General features: G+C 37.9%; 2 protein-coding genes across 4 annotated transcripts in view; one reads left to right on the top strand and one right to left on the bottom strand.

The window, feature by feature from the left end:
* inpp5l (inositol polyphosphate-5-phosphatase L) overlaps positions 1–8,918 on the top strand; it is a 50,235-nt gene extending 41,317 nt beyond the window's left edge. For both annotated transcript variants that reach the window (XM_017696409.2, XM_017696410.2), the window contains exon 16: positions 1,436–8,918. The gene's annotated coding sequence lies outside the window, so the exon portion shown is untranslated. The remainder of the gene's footprint in view (positions 1–1,435) is intronic.
* Positions 8,919–13,314: 4,396 nt separating this feature from the next.
* On the bottom strand, positions 13,315–20,455 carry nkx6.3 (NK6 homeobox 3). Of its 2 annotated transcripts, none has more exons than XM_037536128.1 (3): positions 19,651–20,455; positions 17,944–18,113; positions 13,315–15,405 (listed from the first exon to the last, which is right to left on the bottom strand). In XM_037536128.1, the coding sequence occupies exons 1-3, from the start codon at positions 20,063–20,065 to the stop codon at positions 15,175–15,177; spliced, it is 816 nt and encodes a 271-aa protein (XP_037392025.1). In that variant the 5' UTR covers positions 20,066–20,455; the 3' UTR covers positions 13,315–15,174. The 2 variants fall into 2 exon arrangements, with proteins under 2 accessions (XP_037392025.1, XP_017551769.1); XM_017696280.2 differs by having other exon boundaries at positions 13,316–15,405; positions 17,944–18,116.
* Between the last annotated feature and the right edge of the window lie 911 nt (positions 20,456–21,366).

The raw sequence follows: 21,366 nt of genomic DNA, 5'->3' as shown, positions 1-21,366 counted from the left end.
TATATCAAATTTACCTTTTATTGTTGGTTATGCTTTTAATTGTATATGCTGTGTGACTTTATATGCCCTTTGTCCAGTTCATTGCACACATTCACAGCTGTTTTGAGACACTGACGGACTGCTGTGGGGATTACTCCTGTGTGTCTAATAAAAATAGGACCCTCTCTGCTGCCCTTGATCTATGACTTTTGAATCCTTCATGTTTTGCTGTTTGCTATGTTAGTAACATCTTAGTGCAGTGCCATAAAAACGTCAGTGTTCATTAATTACAGATAGCTGTAGAGGGCTAGCACGGCATATATCCTGGACTGTTGGTCTGTATTGGCATTTTTATTGCCGTGATTTTGTTTTGCTGCCAGTTTTATGTGTGTTCTATAGGCTACCGCTGTCAGAGGTTTAGACAAGTCTTCTTGTGGCCTTTATGTCATTGTGGAAGAAGCTCTGCTGTTGTTAGTCAGGATTGGGTAGAAAAGGTTGGAATTCTGTAGTGGTTTTGTAAATCGAAGACCATTTTAGAATTCACTTACTTTGGTTAAAATTTCTTTCCGTGGATGTAAGAACTGAGGGCATTGAAGAAATTAATGTAATTTAGGACTAAGCATAACATCTTTGTTTAGGCCATAATAAAATACAGCAAATAAGAAAATTATAATAAGCCACTAGAGACTGATCTTATGATGTTTATGTGTTATTGAAAAATCCCCTTTGCATGGTAAAATCACTGTAATGCATGACATTTCATGGTCTTTTCCTTTTTGAAGTTACTGAGTAATACTGTATTATACAATAAATCAATGTTCATTTAGTTTGTTATTAATAATTGTTGCAGTTCATGAAATGCAATATGTCTGAATTTTTAAATTTAAATGTAGAAATAAACAAAATTTTTAGATTTCTGAAAAATTTAAAACAGCAGAAAGTGAAAACAAGTAAAATCAAGGAGAATCATTTCTTGGTCACTATTTAAATCAAGGTGAATTTGTACAAGGCTTGTAGAAATCCTGCAGGATATTCATTTATTTATTTAATATATATGTTTTCCATGGACTCTTCTGTTCAGACGTCTGTGGATTTGATCTACGCATCAAAACCTTTTGCACAAACATGTGGAAGCCACTCCCTTTGAATAAGAATCATCATATATTAATATTCATTGTATTATAACTTCATTCCCAGTGTTACACAGATTTCAAAGGCATTTTAGAGTCTACAGTTCTGTTCTTCATTCTGCACACAGTTAAAATGTCTGAATTATTTACAGCTTCACTCTAGGCGTAACACTATGCTTAACACTAGGCTTCATTTAAAAAAAGTAATTTAATCATCTCATCACAAGTGTGCCGAGAGCATGAATGTATAAACAGCAATCAACAAAACAAAATGTACTTGCTCAGTCAGTAACAAAGTGTCTCTGATTTCCTTCTGTCTTCTGTAGGTTTGCTGTGGGCGTCAGTGAAGAAAAAGAGGAAATTAGAGGCCGCACAGTCTCTAAATACATAGGATTGCAGTTCACATAATACAGTATCTCACAGCCTGCACAGACCCCCAAGCCCACCCACCCCTCCACACACACAGATCAAGGGAATGTTTTTTTTGTTTCTAAGGTTAAGGAGAGAAGAAACAAACCCTTTGTGCACAGGTTGTACAGTTTTACAGTTCTCAAGACACTCCAGTTTATTGTGCTGCCAGTTTTACTGTTTATTTGACCAAAACCTGCAGCATGTAAAGCTGGTTTACACGCTCTCTCAGTTTTAGTACTACTGCTTTCCTTCTTTCCTGCATGCTGAAAACAGAAGACAGTTCCAGTCACGTACAGCATGCTGTTCAATCGCACAAGCTATTCTTTAAATCCGTGTTTTGCATCACACATTGCATGTTTGCTGGGGTTGTTTAGTCCAGATATCTATAATGTTTCGCCAAAAGGCTGAATTTAAAGCGAGATATACTATACTGTGTAAAAGTCAGAGACTATACTTTATTTAATTTGCAGTCAAAACTGTCATTAAGTACAAGTTTATAATATTTCACAAAAAATGGCACAAAGCCTCCAACACTACGTATAATATCAAATCTATCAGTATTTAATTTGTCCACTCTTTTTTTTTATACCTATCGTCACTTTAACTACTTCATCTTCCCAATATTAAAACCAACCTGTTGTAACCTCCCAACAAAGGCTTTTCCCATAGAATCACAGACATTGTTGCCCTTCAAACATTCATACAAGCAACTACTCAAACTCTCTGAAGCCCAACGGTATGAGTCTGAAAGGATGTGTAGCAGCCAAAAAGCCTCACTGAGAAAAGGAAATAGACAAAAAGCAAGAACTTTTGCACTAGAACAACAAAAGTGGACATCTGAAATAGTTTTTGTGCACTGATGAGTCTAAATTTGTGCTTGGGATTACTTGAATTGTGAGAAGTGGAAAATGGAACCAACTTCTAAGACTGGAGGTGTGAAAAAAATGCAGGTTCTTTGAAAAACCGAACACAAGCTGTAATACTGAACCAAAGCTGTAATAAAGGCAATAATAATAACAATAAAGGGTGAACACTAAATACTGAAAACATATTATATTTAGTTGTTGGGGCTGTTAAAAATATAGTTTCTGCTTTTTCTCTTGACACTGAATAATAAATAACTTGTGCTTTATGTGCTTTTTTGACAGTATGTCAAGTGAGCACCTCAAACGGTAAACCATATATTAACAACTCCGCCCTTTTTGAATAACCAGTTATTCTATTTTATTTTGTACAACCTTTTATGTTAAAAGCTTAAATATGTTTTATTTACATTTTAGTGTTTTTAAATGCAGAGCATCAAACTGTGCCATACCATGCTTATGTAATCATACTAATATACTATACTTATACTAATCAACTGTCTTCAGTACATACAAAACTCAACAGCCAGGGTTCTTACCTCCACCAAGTGCACAGCTCATATTACTCCTGTTCGTCGACAGTTGGATTGGCTTCTTATTAGTTCTAGGATTAAGTACAAAATCATTCTTCTTACCTTCAAGTCTTTACATGGTCTGGCTCCGGCATACCTTTCTGATCTCATTTCTTTATATTGTCCCTCTCGTGCTCTCCAATCTTCTAATTCTGGACTCCTCACAGTTCCCTCAACTAGACTTTCTGCTATGGGTGGCAGATCTTTCAGTGCTGCTGCCCAAAACTCTGGAATTCTCTACCTTTCACTCTTCGTAATTGATCTTTTCTGTCTTCTTTCAAATCTCTGCTAAAAACCTTCCTTTTTTTCTTTTCTGTAGTTTTTGGATGTGTCAAGTGTCCTTGGGTTTGTGAAAGGCGCTATATGAATTGAACTTAATATTATTATTATTATTATTATTATCATCATATGATGCTTACAAAAATGTCATATATATTGTTTTTGTTGCAAAGGCCGAATTGAATGAAAGGAAGTCTCTGACTTGTGCACAGTACTTTATTATAAACGTCTGATACTGCTCCGGGCCCTTTAGCAGGGCTGTGCATATCCACTCTCAGGCCTGCACACCAGGCTGTCTGTGTGGTTCTCAGTGTCTCAGAGGCGCTGTATCTCAGATATTATCAGATCAATAGAATATGTACGCAAGGACCACCAGGGATGAATTCTAAAGCCATCCGCACTGTGTGAAATATGGAAATCCCGCCGAGAGCGGCGCAGGCCGACAGGCCCTCTGACTTTTAATTAGAGCTTGAGCAGACTACTGAATACTAATATACAGCTATTCACTTAGGAGCTGTGAAAGACAACAGATAAGTCATGCTTCTTAACGTGATATATGAATATCCTAGGGCTGCACCTTACGGCCAAAATACTAGTATTGTGATTATTTTATATGCCTTGCAATACAATCATTTGCTTTGATACATCAAAACACTCACAAAATGCTCATCTGGAACTGCGATTGGACAGTACACTCAGAAGGGGTGCTAAACTGGGGTGCTATCCCTCTTGTCACTGGGGTGGTACCCTCACAGGAACCTTCAAGGAACATTGACTCCGTATATCCTGTCGTAACTCCAGGCTTTTTATTGTGTCTGCTTTAAAACATGTTATAAAATTGAATGTAGAAAGTGAGTGTAGTTTATCTTTAAAACTCAGGACAGTTTCACTGATTCAGTCATTGAGATATAAGCAAAGTCATTCAGAATGGGTTGGTGTGAAATGGTTCATTATAGAGAAACTTGGGATTCTGATTTCTTTATATTGGTGGAGATAGGAACCAGGGATCACAATGTCTGCAAAACAAATATAGCCATTTTACTCACTATCTAAAACAACCAGTGAGACTATATATGTCCTCCGAGTTTTCATATGTGATGTTGCTGACGGTCTTAATACTATGTCTTACAGGACTATTACCCTTAAAAACCCTGCATGTACCCTTTCCAACATGAATGGTGCTTTAAAAATTAAAAAATGTGTTTTTGGGCCAAATATTTCTCTCAGGCCTATCAGAAACCAGTGTCTCCAGCAACAGGCAGTGTATTCATGACCAATTTGTCTAATAAATTTCTGTAAGGTAGCTTTGGACCTTTTTTTAAGGTGTTAAATGCTTTGGACGTCTGGTTCCCATCACCACTGCTCTGAACAATTCTGACTCTGCAAGTTTAACAGGCATTTCACACCAAACCACTCTTTATGACTGTATGTATATCTAAAATTAGTTAATTACGCAGACATTTTGAAAAACTGCAGAAATACCCATTTAAAACCACTGTTCTGCCTTTGAAGGTATATTTACATTGTTTGTACCTTGATGAACAACAAATGACCTGTACAGTACCCTGTTTTCTGATTGGGTAGAAAACCATTGTAATTGGTTCCAAGACTCATTTGTAGCATAAACTACATATTGTGCAGCCCTAGGATATACATTTGAAAGTTAAGATACTTTTTTCTGTTTTTGGTTGTGAATATATATATATATATATACAGCTGTATACTGTTGCTGTGCGGACTGCATGCAGTTTGAATCTCGTCATTGTCTGGGTTATCTTTCATAGAATGGACTCAGCAAGGAGCGAGTTCTTCCACAGTGGAGCATAACGTTCGAAATCTGTAAAAGAAAAGGAGGAAAGCATACTTAACTCTGAATGCAAGTTAAAGAAGAATTCTAGAAGTTATTCTAAATGGGGGAAAAAAGGATTTGCGAGGTTTGGAGGGACAGTGATGATATTTTTCCATCTTGACTGTCGAAACTAAGTTGCTCATCTGATTATTGTTCAGTATTGTTTAATTCTTGATAGTCAGCAGTGACTTTAAAAGCATATGTAGTTGCTTATATAACTGTCACTCTGACTTAAATACTCAGCTGCCCTTTCCTTTTGCCTTTTGTATTTACTTATATTACTATCTGGTGGCAAGGCATATTATTTGATTTTGTCCAACATTCCCTTTCGGCAATGAACTGTATGCTGGCTCTTCTGTGGTGATAGAATGGACTGTGAATAGCTTTCCGTGTATTCCTTTCTATGTTACTTGGCAGTTACTCATTGTTTTATCTGATTTGTTTCACTTGTATATACTGGGTCAGAGAGGTTTTTAGGAATTGTAATTAAGACTAGAGTTTGAATACATGCATTTATAGATGAGAGCGTTTTGCAGCTTACAAATACATCATGGATCAAACTCACAACAGTTTGACCATTTAAAGGCTGTGGATATTTCTTTATTTCAAACGTAATTAGATCCACTGATCACCATCAATATTCATTAACTATCATTTAAGTGGGCACAAGAACGATTACACAGATATGACAAGGGAGTCATTAGTTCAACTCGACTACAACTTATTGATTTTATCCATGTAATCTGAATGACCCCCCCCCAACACCTCCACCAAGCCAGGCATTCTCAAATCAGAAGCAGATCAATAATTTAAGTGCGAAGGTTAAATTACATGGGCCGTTTGTCAATAATGGACTTGTTGGAGTTGATTCATGGTATGGTGGACATAATATATTGCTCTCAAGGGCATCATTCTGAACCCAAAGTCCAATACAAGGCCGTGATGTCCATGAATGAGAGGCGTCCGTGTTTGTTTGGTGAAACACTACATTTTCACAAAGTGTAATTTATATTTTTGTACATAAGCAGCAACCGTATGGCACTGTTCTTAGCTTCTGATCTCTTCAGGCTTATGTAGCTACCCACATCTTCACTTCTTGATGATCTGTTTTCTTTTACACTGTCTGTGTGTTGACTTTGACCACTTAAAGGCCTAATCACATTTCTTCTTCTCCCTACCCTTTGTTTTCGAGTGTCACCCTAACCCCTTGAAACTGAGTTACAGGGGGTAGTGGTTGAAATCTTGCCCTGTGAAATGGGACAACGCTCAAATAAAATAAAATTTTAAAAAAGCATTGCGTCATTAACAGGCTACTAGCGCTGCTCTGTAGGTGACCCGGCCTGTCCTCAGTGATAGCAGAGAAGGGGGAAGTTCAGCTCCTCACTGCTGGGCTTTAGTTACAATTAGGGAATCATATACTTTCAAATAAGGGGTTTAAGACAATTAATTATTATCGTCCACCGCTAAATCTTTGGTGTTATGAAGCTGAAATCAGCTATTCGCCAGCTTCTTGCTCAAATTTTCCCATTATATCTTAAATGGTGCAGCAGCAACATTCTGGCACTTCAGACGTCAGAACTACCAGATTATTTAAGGTGGAACAGGAAAGTTAGCTAGCTAGCTACTGAGACATTAGCATGTTATTAGCAATTTTTTGTGCTTGTTTTGAGGAACATGACCATAATACATTGACACAACATTAAACAAAGATAATGCAGTGGTTTTTGTAATTTGTTAACAGAGGAAATTCTTACATTTGTGGGTTTCATTGGTCACTCGTGAAGCTGTCTTGCTGGTTTTTCTTTTGTTCTCATAACTCTGCATTTGGAGTGTGTCTCTGAAAAATCTCCGTTTAGAGGGCCATGTAGCCCTAACACTTCTCCCTACCCCTCTATCTCAACAAAAATTGGGACACCCTAACCCTAGACGTGAACACGCAAAACGGAGGGCTAAGGGCCAAGTGGTAGGGGCAAAGGGTGAAATGGGATTGGGCCAAAGTGTATGTGGTACAGCAGCACTTCAGAAAGTTTGGACAAAGTGTAGCATTGTTTGAATTTTAGAACAAGCACTATTCATATGGCAAGTACTTTTGACAATGCTTTTAGTTGTAAGCTTGGTTTCTTTAAAATAGTTTGTAAAAGTTCTAATGAAGAACTTGAACGAGTCCCTTCAAAGTGAAACAGGTCCAAATTATTTTTTCATTTTATTTTTATTATTATTATTTTGTTATTTCTTTTTAAAGACATATGGGCAATGATAATATCTCACACATTGGGTTTTAAAAGTAAGATGACTAAAGCTAGTAAATGAAAATGCCATATTGAAGTGGCTTTGGCCCGAACCCAATGAAAAACTGAACTAACACCCATCAAACCTGTCCAGACGTTTCCCTTTTATGTTGTTTTGTTATTTCCTTGGAAAGAGATCTGGGCAATGATATTTTATGCATGGCCTTTTAAATTAAGATGGCTTGAACTAGCAAAAGAAAATGACACATTTATATGACTTTTGCCCAAACCCAATGAAGGACTGAACTAACTCGCATCAAACTGGGCCAACTTTTTTCCTTTAATTCTCTTTTATTTTGTTATTTCCTCCTAAAGAAATATGGAGAGATATGGGTGATGATATTTCACGCATGGCTTTTTAAATTAAGACTGCTAATGCTAGTAAATAAAAATTCCATATTGAAATGGCTTTGGCCCAAACCCAGTGAAGAACTCAACAAAGCTCCCGTTAAACAGGTCCAACTTTTTATGTTTTATTATTTCCTATAAAAAACCATGATGATAACATCGTAAGCATGGCTTTTTAAAGTAATTACTAATTTTTAAAGCTATTACTAATAAATGAAAATGCCATATTGCGATGGCTTTGGCCCAAACCCAGTGAAGAACTGAACTGACTCCTGTCAAACTGGTTCAGTTCTTTTCCTTTAATTTTATAAATTCCTTGAAAAGAGATCAGGACAATGAGACAGTCTTACACATGGCTTTTTAAAGTAAGATGGCTAAAGCTAGCAAATGGTCCTCCCATGTCTTTGATCCAAAACCAATAAAGACCTCAACTAATCCACCTCAAGGTGAAACTAACCCACAGTTTTTTTCCTTTGCATTTTTATTTTGTATTATTTTATTTGCTCAGACAGACAGATCTGGGCAACGTGTGCAGATCAATGGCATTTAAAAGGCTGTGAAAGAGAAGGACCACTTAAATCCTGAGTTGTTGTAGCCCAGGTCTTCACCATTAACGCATTTGAGAAGATTAATGGTGCTGTGATGGGGCAGGTTTAGATTTCTGTTGAGTGCTGGGTGAAGGGGAAAGATGTCAATAGAGGAACGGGGTTGTTCTGCGGTTCCAGAGGCACCAAAAGAGTTCACCTTAACAATCATATCCATATGCTACAGCACTCAGAACTCAAATACAATACCTACTGTACTGATATCACAGCGTATTGTTACAGTCCTAATCTAAAACGAGCTCTTATCCTTACTCAGCTCTGCAGGTGTACAGGGGTTACTGTGCCAAACGTGTCTTGTTCTTTTTTACGCTTCCTCTTTTTTAGCTTCATATTCAGCACCTTTGACATGACTTGGCAGGTATGAAGCTTCTAGCCTAATGCACAGTTAGAAATGACTAGACCGCAATGCTAAGTGGCCGAAAGCTTCACCGCATTGTCTGTTTGTACCTCTGAATAGCAAGTTAACCTTGAAATTAATCTTAAGATCCCTGTCGTTCTATATGATCATAACAGAAATGAATGTTTCTTTTTCAAAAGTGTATGTTAATATAAACTGTATGTTTTAATTCCTTATAAAGTGTATATATTCATTGAGACTTGTGTGGTGTGTCATTGTTAACAAAAAGAATGGAGTATCTGCTTTACTGAGAACACTTGGTTGTCTAGTTTTTGCAGAGTAGCAAAGTGAATTGTCGCTGTTGAAACAAAAAATATCTCCAAAAGGGTAACAGGAGAAGCAGTTCTCTTTGGAAAAATTCAAACTTTTAAAAGGCCTGCATAGTTAAATGGTTAAGATGTAAACATCTTATCTGCTTTGCAACCCACCACTAAACTCACATAAGAAGAAGGAAAGTAAATGTAATGTAAATTCAAACTTCAAGCCACGGCTTTCTTAAAATATCAAGCCACTTCACCTGAAAATATATGTAGTACATATGAGTATGTAGTTTCAGCCTCACTCCAAAAGTGTTTTGCTGCCATCTCACAGTAACTATGCTTGCTCATTTCCTGTACCACAGTCTGAGCGACTGAGAAATTCGAAAGAAATCAGAGTAAGTTTACATGCACTGAGAAATCTGACTACTGAGCTAAAATCCAGTATTAATCAGATTTTTAGACCTTACTCCAGTTTAAGAAATCAGAGTATGCTGTTTCAATGACCATTTGAATAATCAGATAACTGCAGAAATACATGTAATCGCACTCATTGAATCAGAGTGATAGGAACCAGGTGTCTGTGAAGACCAAGTGTCCAACACCTCTAAAAACTACTACATAAAAAACAAAGTTATAGAAGTGATTATTATATACAAAGTTATTACATGACATGGTTACAGATGTTACCTTCTGTCTGAGACATTATTTTACAGTAGTTTTGAGATTAAGCTTTTGTCATAAAATGTATTTAAAACATGAATCAGTTCATGGCTGCAAGTTACATGCAGAGCATATTTAGTCAAACAGCTGCAAAGAAAACTTTCAGATTAGCCACAATTTCACCTTTATGAACATTACACACAAAAACCAAACCAAATATAAAGAAAATGGAAAATGCAACAAAAGGTGCTCTTTGGTAGGGAATGCTATGATTAACAGAGAAAAGCTGCCAAGGCATTGTTTTATCCAAAAAGTGAAAATACAGTACATAAATCAGCGCACATAAAGGCAACTAAGCCGTCTCCTAGGCGCTTTACATATAAAAACTCGGCAGACGTGTGGGCTCACTGGTGGGTTTGGATAGTAAATGAAATGGCTATATTTGTGTTGCATCATCTAATGAAGGCCTTACATGTGGGCTGAAAGAAACATGTTTTTGACTGACTAAACTACCAGTTTTACTGGTAAGCTAACTTGAATTTTGGTAGGACCTCACCTATAGTGGGTGGAAGACATCATGACCTCTGGTTCCTATCAACTCCATTGTTGAGAAATCTGTGACACTTAGTTTCTCCACAATGAATTATTTCACATCAAACCACGCTGAATGACATTGTTCACATCTCAATGATAGATTTATACAGAAATTTTGGAAAACTGATGGAGTTCCCCTTTAGCCTAAGTCTAGGCTTATTACATACTAAGGCTTAGTACTCAGTTACTACAGGGACTTCAATGCAAACTGGCTGAGCTATTTTAGCTGTTAAAGAAGTGTGTAATAAAACGGGCCTGCTGGCGGGCCCTGGTCATTTAAGTTAATGAGCCCATATCATGGACTGTATGGACCCAGTCCACAAGTTGCAAAAGCATCCCATTATGAATGCACCGTTTCTGTGAAGTCACACGAACTCATTTCCATATTATCCACTAATTCGGCCTACAGCGGTTTAGCTCCGCCCACTCACATTGAAGTTCTAAGGAGAGTTTCAGCTCTGAATGAGGCACAAACATGACAGCCAATCAGAACAGAGCTTGTTGAGCTTATATAAGTCTTAAAGGCAAGTCTGTTTAATTCTAAGGCATAAAGAGAGGTTGGAAAATGGGCATGTAAACATGGATTTTTAGTAAATAAAAAATGTTCTAAATTTAGCCGAAAAGGGAGAAAGTACATGAAAATTGTAGTATGGGCCTTTAATGTTATGAGATTCTGTTCACAGTCATTTTGGGACATTTCTATTGGTCCATTTAGCATCACGTCTTCACATAAAGGGCAACTAAGGTTTTCAAATGCTAAACAAAAAGATAAAGTTTTTATATGACAGCAGCAGAATGTATGGGCGCAGCATTGAAGCTCAGCAACTTTCGATTCACGTTTTCTAACACTGTGGCCAAATAATTACCCCATAACTTGTTCTGTGATTATATCAGATCCTAATACAGATCCTACTTCATTTATCTACAATGCCAACTAACAATAACAGACTATGTCAAAGATTAGCCATTTCGCTACAACTGTGGGATTGATGTGTTGGATGCTCACCTCAAGGTTCAAGGCCTCAAACACTAAACATGACAAACATCAGTCTTTCTCTTAAAACACAGCCCTTGCTGACCAGCTCCGCGCGTTAACACGCACAGATGCTGTGAATAATGTGTTTGCTCTCTGCTGCATAACTGAAACAGGTGTTCTTGAAACACATCCAGATAGCTTTATAAAGGCTTATCAGTAAGAGGGTGTTACTGCATGGCTAACAAATACAGCTTTTATTGTTAGCTGCACTGACATCCTTTCTGTCACGGCAGAACAAAACAGCCTAGGAAACCTCTCAAAAACATTCAGACGCAGTGTTCTGAAAGTGGGATGGAAAGTAGGAGAACATTAAAATGTACTTGATGAAAGTTCACAACTGGGGGTTGACCTTTAATATACTCTGATAGTGGGGCTGTAAATAATATTAATTATTATTTAAGAATATAACAACAGTGTAATGACAATGTAAGTACACTGTAATGAGTTTTATCCATCGAGCACAACCTGAAGTCCACAGCACTTAATTCCTACCACTTGTTTCATTGGTATTATAGGATAAACCTTTTAGAGACATTATTGTTAAGTTTACACTATATATATATATATATAAATAATGGTCAACATGATTGTAATAGATTGATGGTTGCACATCTAAGTGGTGGATGAAATGCAGCCTTTTGCTTTAATATGTTTAAATAGCTATAATGTTGCTACAGCCACTTTCTGCTGACTCACAATATTGGCTGTTCACAGCGGCTGTATAGTCTCAATATTTTTATTCAACATTATCAGATAATTGTTAGCAGAGTAACTAAGCTGGAAAAAAATGGTTTCCCTGTACTTTAAGCACTGTAAAAAATCAATCATTCTTTAGGTTGAATGTATATAAACGAGCCACATATGCTGCATTTTTCTGTATTTCTTATACTGCTGCTGTTAATCTACAGAAAAAGAATGGCAATTCACAATAGAACAACAGATCAGCTTTATTTCACAGCCATTTGTGTTTATTTTAAAGCCACTGTCTACTTATGTTCAAGATAGTACTACTTCTACTTCTACTATCTAATGTTCGGACTGGCAGAGAAAGAACTCTGTTGCTCTGTCTTTTTCACCTGTATGATCTGAGTGGGGCTAAATTTTGTGCGTCAGATCTGCCGGTATGTATACATCAGCTACTCTCACTCACAAAGCGTGACTGATCTCCTGCTGCTCTGAGTCGCAGATAAAACTCCCAGCAAGCCGGTTATTTAAGCTTTTCTAAATTTGTTAACAGTGCTTGTTACGAAGGTTTTTACGCTGCTGTATGTAGTGTAGCTAGATGCTGCTTCCTATTTGCGTTAGCCACCTGTTGCAGGATCCAACTACTGTAAGTGAATAACTTTTGAAAGAATATGAGTAAATATAAAACCATAAAACTGACATACACTTTCTTCACCAGATCTTTACTATAAAAACAATATGTTTAACATTTGAAACCATGTTTTTAGATGCTTTAATGATCAGTACTGTTATTATGGTAAAATACAGTAGGTCAGAATGACTAGTGAAAGTATTAAATTACAGTAAAAGCCAGTATTTCTAATACATTAGATGACCATAATTTTACTGAATCTGACCGATACTGAGAACACTTTCACTGTAAACTCTCCTGTTATCTGTAAATTTACTAACATCTTTATTTTTAGTCAATTTGACCGTGTAAAAGAGTGTTGGCTCTCTGTGTGTGAAATGTTGTGGCAGTGTTGAGCTGCAAGTGAGCAATGAGGGGTGAAAGGGGAGGGGTGAGATCCCCCTGCTGTGAAAACTGTCCACACCTCCCCACAAAGAGGGCCATGCTGAGGCAAAATGGACAACACAACTGCAGCTTTCTTTATATAAATCAATCAAGTACACCTGCCACAATAAAAAACAACTTTAAATGTCTTAAAAGAAATTGTCATTTAAAGAAAACATGGGAGGGAATAACGTTTTAAGGCTTCTGAGAAAAGAAGTTAATAAGCCCACAGCTCTATTGCCCAGATTCACTGCTCCATTTCCATCATTACTGAATCAGGGCCTCATGGAGCTTCCTTACCTAATCCTGCTGAAGATGCACTCGTTCACCTGCCGCACAGTCATCACTCACACCAGTTTGTTGCACAGCTTCAGTTTTATTATTTATTGACGTTGCTCACCACAGCATAACCGAGACGTGCTTAACATTTTCATACATATCGGTGACGAAAGAGTCACTGTTCTAAGAACATGTTGAAGAGCTTCTCAAATTCAATAAATAATAGACATATTCTTGGAAATTATGTACATAGATGTAGGGCTGAAACAAGAAGTACTAGAAATGAGAGTGTATGGGATACAGTACAGTGTTTACGTCAGACTCAAACTTCCTCGAGTCACGAAGGAAGGTTAGTGTATTTAAAGATATCTCTGCTGAATCTGAAGTAGTGTGAAGCCAGAGACCACCCTTCATTTATTTCGTTTCAACTCAAGACGGCCATAATGTACGTTTTTCATGTTTGAGGAGAGGTTTCTGAAGAGAGTAGACACAAGAAGATCTACATGCACCAAAAAATGGAACTCATTAAGAGGCTAAAAGGCTCAAAACAGACACTGAGAAAATGAGGCAACCTTGTTAGACCTGAGACACGTTCTATCTCAGTTTCTTGCTACAGTCTCCGGGCTAAACACCATGTTTTTCGTCAAAGTGGTGCAATATGTTGTTTTGGCTTTGAAGTTCGTTTGTTCTCTTCGATGGGAGTGTCAGAGATGTTACCCAATCAGCAGCGACTTGCATATAAACCCCACCGTATTGAAAAGGCCATGCACACAATGGGTTGTAATAAAGTCATCTACAAATGCATAGGCCACCAAAACAGTCCCCTTCAGATAAACTCAAAGCTTTCATCTTTGAGAAAATCAGCCTCCAGTCTTGCTTCAGATCTGAAAAAATCCACAGGTGTTTCTGTCCATCCTTATACTGTGAGAAGACAACCCAACACTATGGGTCTGAAAGGATGGGTAGCTGAAAAGAAGCTCTTACTGAGAAAAGAAATTTGGCAAAAAAATTAGAACATTTGCAAAGAACAATGGACTGACCACCCTTGAATCCTGAATGGTGAAAAACCAAATTTTAAGACTGAAAAATATCCCTGCAGATTTCTTTGGAAAGCTGAAAGCGTGTCTCTTGAAAAGAATGGTAGCTGTAATAAAGGCAAAGGGTCAATAGACCAAATACTGGAGCAAAATCTGTTCAGTTGTTGAGGCTTTTCAGATTTACTAGGGCTGAAAAATGAATGACCTGTTTTGACTGGAACTTGATTGATGGGTGGTCTCTGACATTTGCACAGTACACTGTACTAGTGTAAGGATCAAAGGTGGGTAGTAACCAGCTTCACTTACTTAGCTAAAGTTACATGTACATAAGGACTCTGACTTATTTTGTGAGGAAAGGAATCTACATTTTACTCAGTTAGTTTAGTCCTTTACATTTAGTCACTAATTTCTTCATTTCTGTTCAGGTTCATTCTGTTATGGTGGTTCGGCTCCTAGACGGCTTTGCTGTTGCTTCTTTCAAGCTCTAGCATTTTAAATTAAACCAAAAGGATCCCAACAAGAAGAGACAAACACGCCTCAGTTCCTATATGCTGGGTTGATAATAAGAGCAGTTTTTTTGGACCTGATACTTCAGATTTTTGCTAATTTTTCTTCTGCTAAGGTGATTCATTCATTACCACATGAATAAAATATATCACATCAACACAGCTGCTGCCAGAACGTGCCAAACGGATTGTTCTATTTTATTCCTGTGGAAATGAATCAAGTAAACACATCATTTGCTTCAGTGCAAAGTGACTGCATTGAAAAACACAGCTCCTGTGAGTTTGCCACTCTACCCACCTCTGGTAAACACTGTGTCAGGTATGTGTGTGTGTGCGTGTTGTATCAGACGTGGTGGGGTCCCAGGCGCAGCACAGAGAAAGCTCTGCGGTGTTTGCGCAGCAGCAGGCGGATCTTCTCGTCGTCCGAGTCGGGGTCCAGCGGTTTGTTGTACTCCTCGTCCTCCAGCTCGTTTTCCGAGCCGTCCCGGCCGCTCTCCGCCCGGCTGGCCTGCGTGGAGCTCGGCTCAGACGCGCTCTTCTTGCGCCACTTCGTACGCCGGTTCTGGAACCACACCTGGAGAAGACAGACCACTGTTATGAAGCATGCAGGCGTATGTGGAGATAAAGTCCACCAAATAATAAAGTAGACTCTCACTCCAGGGCATTTGGAGCTGTGTGACTGACTGCAGGAGTGACTGCTGTGTCACTTTTACATTTTTAACACAGTAATATGTTCTAATGACACGTCACCGTGTTAAAATGCTGGACAAAAATAAAGCACTATGGTGCATTTAATACATTTTACAAATGCAAATGTTTTATTTTTTCCAGGATGTTAAACTTAGCAAGTAAACCGAAACTGTGCACTAACATTTACAGGAAAACGTTTCCTGTAGAGGATGCGTTCACTTATTTTCACTGACCAGGGGTGTTCAAACCTTTGCACATGACTGTATCTCAGTATACGGAGCTCCTGAAGGGACGTGTGGTGTATTTGTTTTTAGGTAAAAATCTGGCAAGCACCAGATAATATCAGGTGAGAGCCAGATATTAAGTGGTAAGAAGCCGGTACTATCAGGTGAGCACCAGATACTTAGTGATGAGCACCTTATACTGTCAGGTGAGTATCAGATACTAAGTGGTGAGCACCCAATACCAACATGTAAGCAGTTGATGCTATGTGGTGAGCACTTGATTCTATGTGGTGAGCACCAGATACTATGTGAAGAGTACCATAAACAGATGTGGTCAAATTTTTTGACAGTATCAGGTGTTCTATATACTTGCACATGCACACATGCAACTTTAATTTTCTTTCTTCTCGTGTTATTCTTATATTTTTCTATGTTTGTATTCTCAGATTACAGTAAGATTATATTTGGTGAATGGAGGAACAGCGTAACAGTGTAACTGCCTGTTTCTGCTGTGCATGTGACAATAAAACTCTTGAATCTTGAATCTTACATGATATCGGTGGTGGTATGTTTCCATACACGATGCTTACAAATACTCTGCCTGATGAGACTTAACTTTTCTGATAATACTGAGAAGGTTTCGATCTAAAATGCGTTTTTTTTTTTAACCCATTCACAGCTGAGAGGTACATGCAGGGTGTTGTACAGTAAAATTCTCCCCAAAGAAACTTATTTTTTCATTGTTTGATTTTCCCATATTTTACATCACAACCACTGGCTCCTTTTAGCACTACTGTAAAAAAATCTGAGTCAGAAAGTTTCTGTAACCTGAACCACTTCACACCAAAACACTCTGAATGACTTTGTTTACATCTCAACCATTGAACTACATTGACAAATATCAGTGCAATTCTCCTGTAAAATATTCAGTGCAGTTTACAATGAGCTATTCAAAATGACAGTACAGGACAACAGGTCAGAGCTGGAGTAATGTACAGTCCTTAACAACAGTGACCGTGTGTAGATGTGGTGTTCAGTGGTATAAACTGTCCTATGGCAGCCTTTGCTAATGTGCACTGGTTATAGCAGCAGGGAAGACGCTAATCTGTGCAGGGCAGTGGTACTTCAAGACCAGCACTGAGAACAGCTGATCTACAGAACACACGAAGCTATAGAAAGTATTATACAAATATCAGTAAGCCATAATTCACCTCATAGAAAGAGAAGATATAATCTATAAAACTTCTGATTAAGTCATTAATATTTATATCCATTATCCTGTAACTACTAAAATGATCAGTAACTACTTTTAATCGCTCTCTTGCTGCTATGAAACTAATATACTATGTGTGTACTTTAGAGCTTAAGTGTTGTGTATATGGTAGGTTGAGGGCCAAAAACAAAAAGTATACATTAAGTAAGGAATAATGTATTAATAATAATGTGTTTTACACTAAATTGTGTTACTAAAATGCCTTAAAAATCCAATTTTAATAGAAAAAAAATTGTGAATTAAATCAGTTATATGAGTTACTAAAAATATGCTTGTTCTCTCGTTGTGTGTGGGGGTGGGGTTAGGGTAACCTTTTCCAGTGGTCCATATGAAATGTCCTCATGGGCCATAATTTGGACAGCCCTGCTCTGTTGTTTTTCCACCTAATCTGTATCTACACTCCCTCTGCAAAAAAAAGGGCTGAGCCCAAAATACTACTGGTTTTCACTGATGGTCTTGGCCTTCTCAGAGTCAGGATTTACACCCTCCAGAGAATATTTGAAGCCATTGGTTCAGAGTGGGACAGCACTGACTCTTCTTTCTGCAAAAGGTCATCTGCAAATTCTCCAACAAGCCTTCAATAATTGAGGAAATCAAAGTGAAAAGCTTTCCATACCAACTGACATTATCCAGAAGTTTCATGATTTGCTGTGAACAGCATTAAATTTTTTTAATGGAAATGTCCATCTGAAGCGTACAGCTGATTACTGCAGACAGTGATTAGAGAAGAACAGAAAACGCTGATTCAAATCATACTCGTGATCAAAGTCAATGGGCTTCATTCGAGTGCACAGTGTTCTCTAAGTGAGCTGCTTTTCTGTTTTATTCTAACTACATGGAAATGTGCTGAAATGATTGTTCGTTTAATGTATGTGTCCAGTCAATAATCCACTGGCTGTGTTTGTATGTGTCCGTGTTCTCTTACTTTGACTTGTGACTCGGTCATGCCCAGTGAATACGCCAGTCTGGCTCTCTCTGGTCCTGCTAAGTATTTGGTCTGCTCGAAGGTTTTCTCCAGGGCAAAGATCTGGTGTCCACTGAACGTGGGCCTGGTGTGTTTCTTTCTGCCCGCCGTCTCTGCTGAGTGTCCGCTGTCTGCTGAGGAAACAGAGCAGGTTTAATGAACACTGTTGAATCTGAAGTCACTGTGTTTGGTTCTTTTGTTCCAGGAATTACTCTGTACTCTTGATATGCGTCACACTGCTAGTGGCCTCGGGGCAGCTGAGAGAGTTCCATTAATGAGAGAAATGGCTTTGTGTGATTGGGATGTTCAAGCTTAATCCCAGATTAAATCACAGGTGATTGTGTCATTTTAGCTGAAAACAATACAATTAGTGACTTTGCACAGGGTTCAAGAGTTTAATTGCATACAATAAAGAAAACAGTACTTAAAAAAAAACATTATGCTACGTACAGTATGGAATTTTTTGGTTAATGTATCATATTAATTATAAATGATCAGCATCAGTGCAAATAGCTTGTAGTGCATGTTCATTCTCATTAACAGTGTATATCTTGGATTATTAGTCAACTATTCGTCTCTAATACTAGACTACTAGTCTCTTTGACTATTAAAACTGATTATCCACTTATTTCCACTGATTGTATTTTTCACTGTCAAATAATATGCATTTTATTTCAGTTCATTTTATTATACTGCTGAATATAAAATTCATCAGACATTCCAAATATTAAACAATAAATATTTAACAAAAAATAGTATCTTCAGACCTTTACAATCATTCAATTACAGAGTAAAGGTCACCACATAAGTATATCTTGATTTCTTTCACAGAAAGAAAATATGTTTATTAGAAAGCTAATAGATAATGTAATTAGTTTTAAAATTATACACGATACAATGTTTACAAAAGATATTAGATAATAAGATATTAGATAATTAGATCATTTAAACGTTTCTAATATTTATGCCAGCAGTTATTTATAAATAATTGTAAAAATTAGATCAGTAAATAAGTTAAATAATTATTAAAAAGAATTAGATATTAGTTATCATATTTTGTTGTAGCTGTACAACTTTCTATTTTAAATGTACTCGTTGTAAGAACAAAGTAAGCTCCTGCATTGATATAAGATCATATAAGATCTTACACTGCCCCATCTATGGTACTTCAAGTGTGCCCAGGTTTTTCTATACATCATACTGGATATTTTACAGTCTGCATTTACTGCACTGACTTTGTATTGACTTACTGACTTCTGCACTGCTGTCGCATTATCTGCTTGTCTGCTGCTGTTTTATGCTGTTGGAAGAAAAACTTGTATCTCCAAAATTTTGACTTCACAGGAGAAAGAAAAACCCACTTTACTTTTAATGTAAGTCAATAGAACTGGACATTTTCCTCAAGTCATTTTGGGCCATTTCTTTTGGACCATTCATCATGAAATTTAGACAGAATGTAAAGGGGAAAAGGCACTTTCACATTATGATACAAGGTTTACAAGGTTTTCTTCCAACAGCAGTGATATGAAGTAAAAGTAGCTCTGTTTCCCATCTTTTCCAAATTTTCTGTAGAACTTTGTAGTTATGAAATATAATCATTAGAGTTTAGATCACACTTTTAAGAACTTTCTGGAAAATGTTAATTCAGTGAAATAAAGGATTTCTTACAGTTGCCACACTGTTGTCTTCCTCCCCTCCAGTCGTACCCTCCATCAGCCCAGCAGCTGCTTCGTGCTTTCACCCCTGGACACTCGGCGCTGGCTTTGGGGAAAGTGGCCAGCCCTGTAGGGGCATAATCCCGGTTATAATACACACCCGGGCTTGGCATGGTCGTCCCAAAGCTGCCCATGGTGGAGTATCCTGGGATCAGGCTAGTGTTAGTGGGGGATCCCACCATGGAGCGACTCAGGATGTCGCTGATGCCATGGGGGGTGCCTGCCTGCAGCTGTGCGTTGAGGTTAGCAGGGCTGAGCTTGTAGAAGGTGTTGGACATGGAATACTGGCACATGGGTGCCTTGATTTCTGAGGGGAACTGGTTCAGGCTGTTGTTGAAGAGGAAAGTCCCCGAGATGTTAGGCTCCATTGGAACCAGCGTCTGTCCCTCCTCTTTGTCCAGTAACGATGGTTCCAGGGTGAATACTTGATGAAGATCTGTATCACATAAAATGTCCACGGGTGGTCCGATCCAGGTCAGGATACCCTCCTGAAGAGTGCTGGACTTTGCTCACCTTCTTTTTCAGTCCTTTCCAGGTGTTTTTTTTTTTCACGTTTTAGAGAACCTGAGCACCTCTGCTTAAATGGAACCTCAAAGTGCTTGGCCGCCTAATCAAAGTCTGGCAGTTCTCACCTGTTTTGTTCCATGTTTCACGCAGCGCTTGCAAAGTCAACAGCAGATATCTCGCACCTTTAACCTCCACTCTCCCTTTGGCCCACGACTGCCCTCAAGCCAGCTCCTTGCTCTGAGGTCATAAATAAGAACCACCTTACACATATGTGACCCTCTCTTGATGACAATGGATAAGATTAGACTGCTGTGTCTGGATTGGGCGAGCACTTGACGTGCCAGAGCACCTCATTGGTCACCGCTCAGGACGACAGCTGTTGATTGGCTGCCAGCAGATTAATTGCTTTTTGAAGTGGCAGGGTGGGAATGAGGGAGTTTTTGATCGAGCTCCCTGCCCCGTCTGTGGAGGAGCAGTTACAGATGGGGAGAGAAAGGGATGGGACTTTAGGAGGCTTCCGCGGCCGCCTGGACTTCATTTCACCTTTCCTTGGTAAATGCTGGTTTTATTCTGATTGCAGAATTGTGAGCTACACATAGGAAGTAAACTGCCATTTGCTGAATAGATTTAACTTTGTGCTTGTTATTCTGCTATATGCCATTTCAGGCAACCATAGACGTTTCTGCTTCTCTTTTTTCCAGAAGGTTTGGTGTGAAGAATGGAAATATGTGTTCAATACAGATTGAGAATGAAAAAGAAACTCATAAAACAGGTATATGCCAAACAAATAATATTTTTAAATATTGCTAATATATGAACACTGTTGTATTAAAAAAATAAAATAATTTTTCTAATATAATGCTATCGCATTTTTTATTTTTATTTTTCATTCTTATTTTGTGAATCCCCTGCATTCAACAAACTCAAAGAATTCAAGTAAATCATCAAAAGTTACCTGAAAATATTTTAATTAACAGGACATATCATTTAATATATTACTCCTACATTTAAAGCATTAAATAATCAGAAATAATCATTTAAAGGTCAGGGGGATTGGGTCAGGAGTCATTCGGACCACGTTATACATATCTTTACATATTAAGATCACAAACCCAGACTCACCAAGAAGGTCCAGCTCAATGTTTAGGTCTCAAACACAAAA

This window comes from Pygocentrus nattereri, chromosome 29 (assembly GCF_015220715.1).
Source record: "Pygocentrus nattereri isolate fPygNat1 chromosome 29, fPygNat1.pri, whole genome shotgun sequence".
Taxonomy (NCBI): domain Eukaryota; kingdom Metazoa; phylum Chordata; class Actinopteri; order Characiformes; family Serrasalmidae; genus Pygocentrus; species Pygocentrus nattereri.
This window is presented reverse-complemented; position numbering and strand designations above follow the sequence as displayed.

What these genes read in the sequence shown, in the direction of transcription:
- nkx6.3 (XM_017696280.2), bottom strand. Translation starts at nt 20,065, where the DNA reads ATGGAGCCTAACATCTCGGGGACTTTCCTCTTCAACAACAGCCTGAAC. An exon ending in AAGACAACAGTGTGGCAACT is followed by an intron (nt 18,117 to 19,650) that starts GTAAGAAATCCT and finishes CTGTTTCCTCAG; the next exon opens with CAGACAGCGGACACTCAGCA. An exon ending in TGACCGAGTCACAAGTCAAA is followed by an intron (nt 15,406 to 17,943) that starts GTAAGAGAACAC and finishes TGTCTTCTCCAG; the next exon opens with GTGTGGTTCCAGAACCGGCG.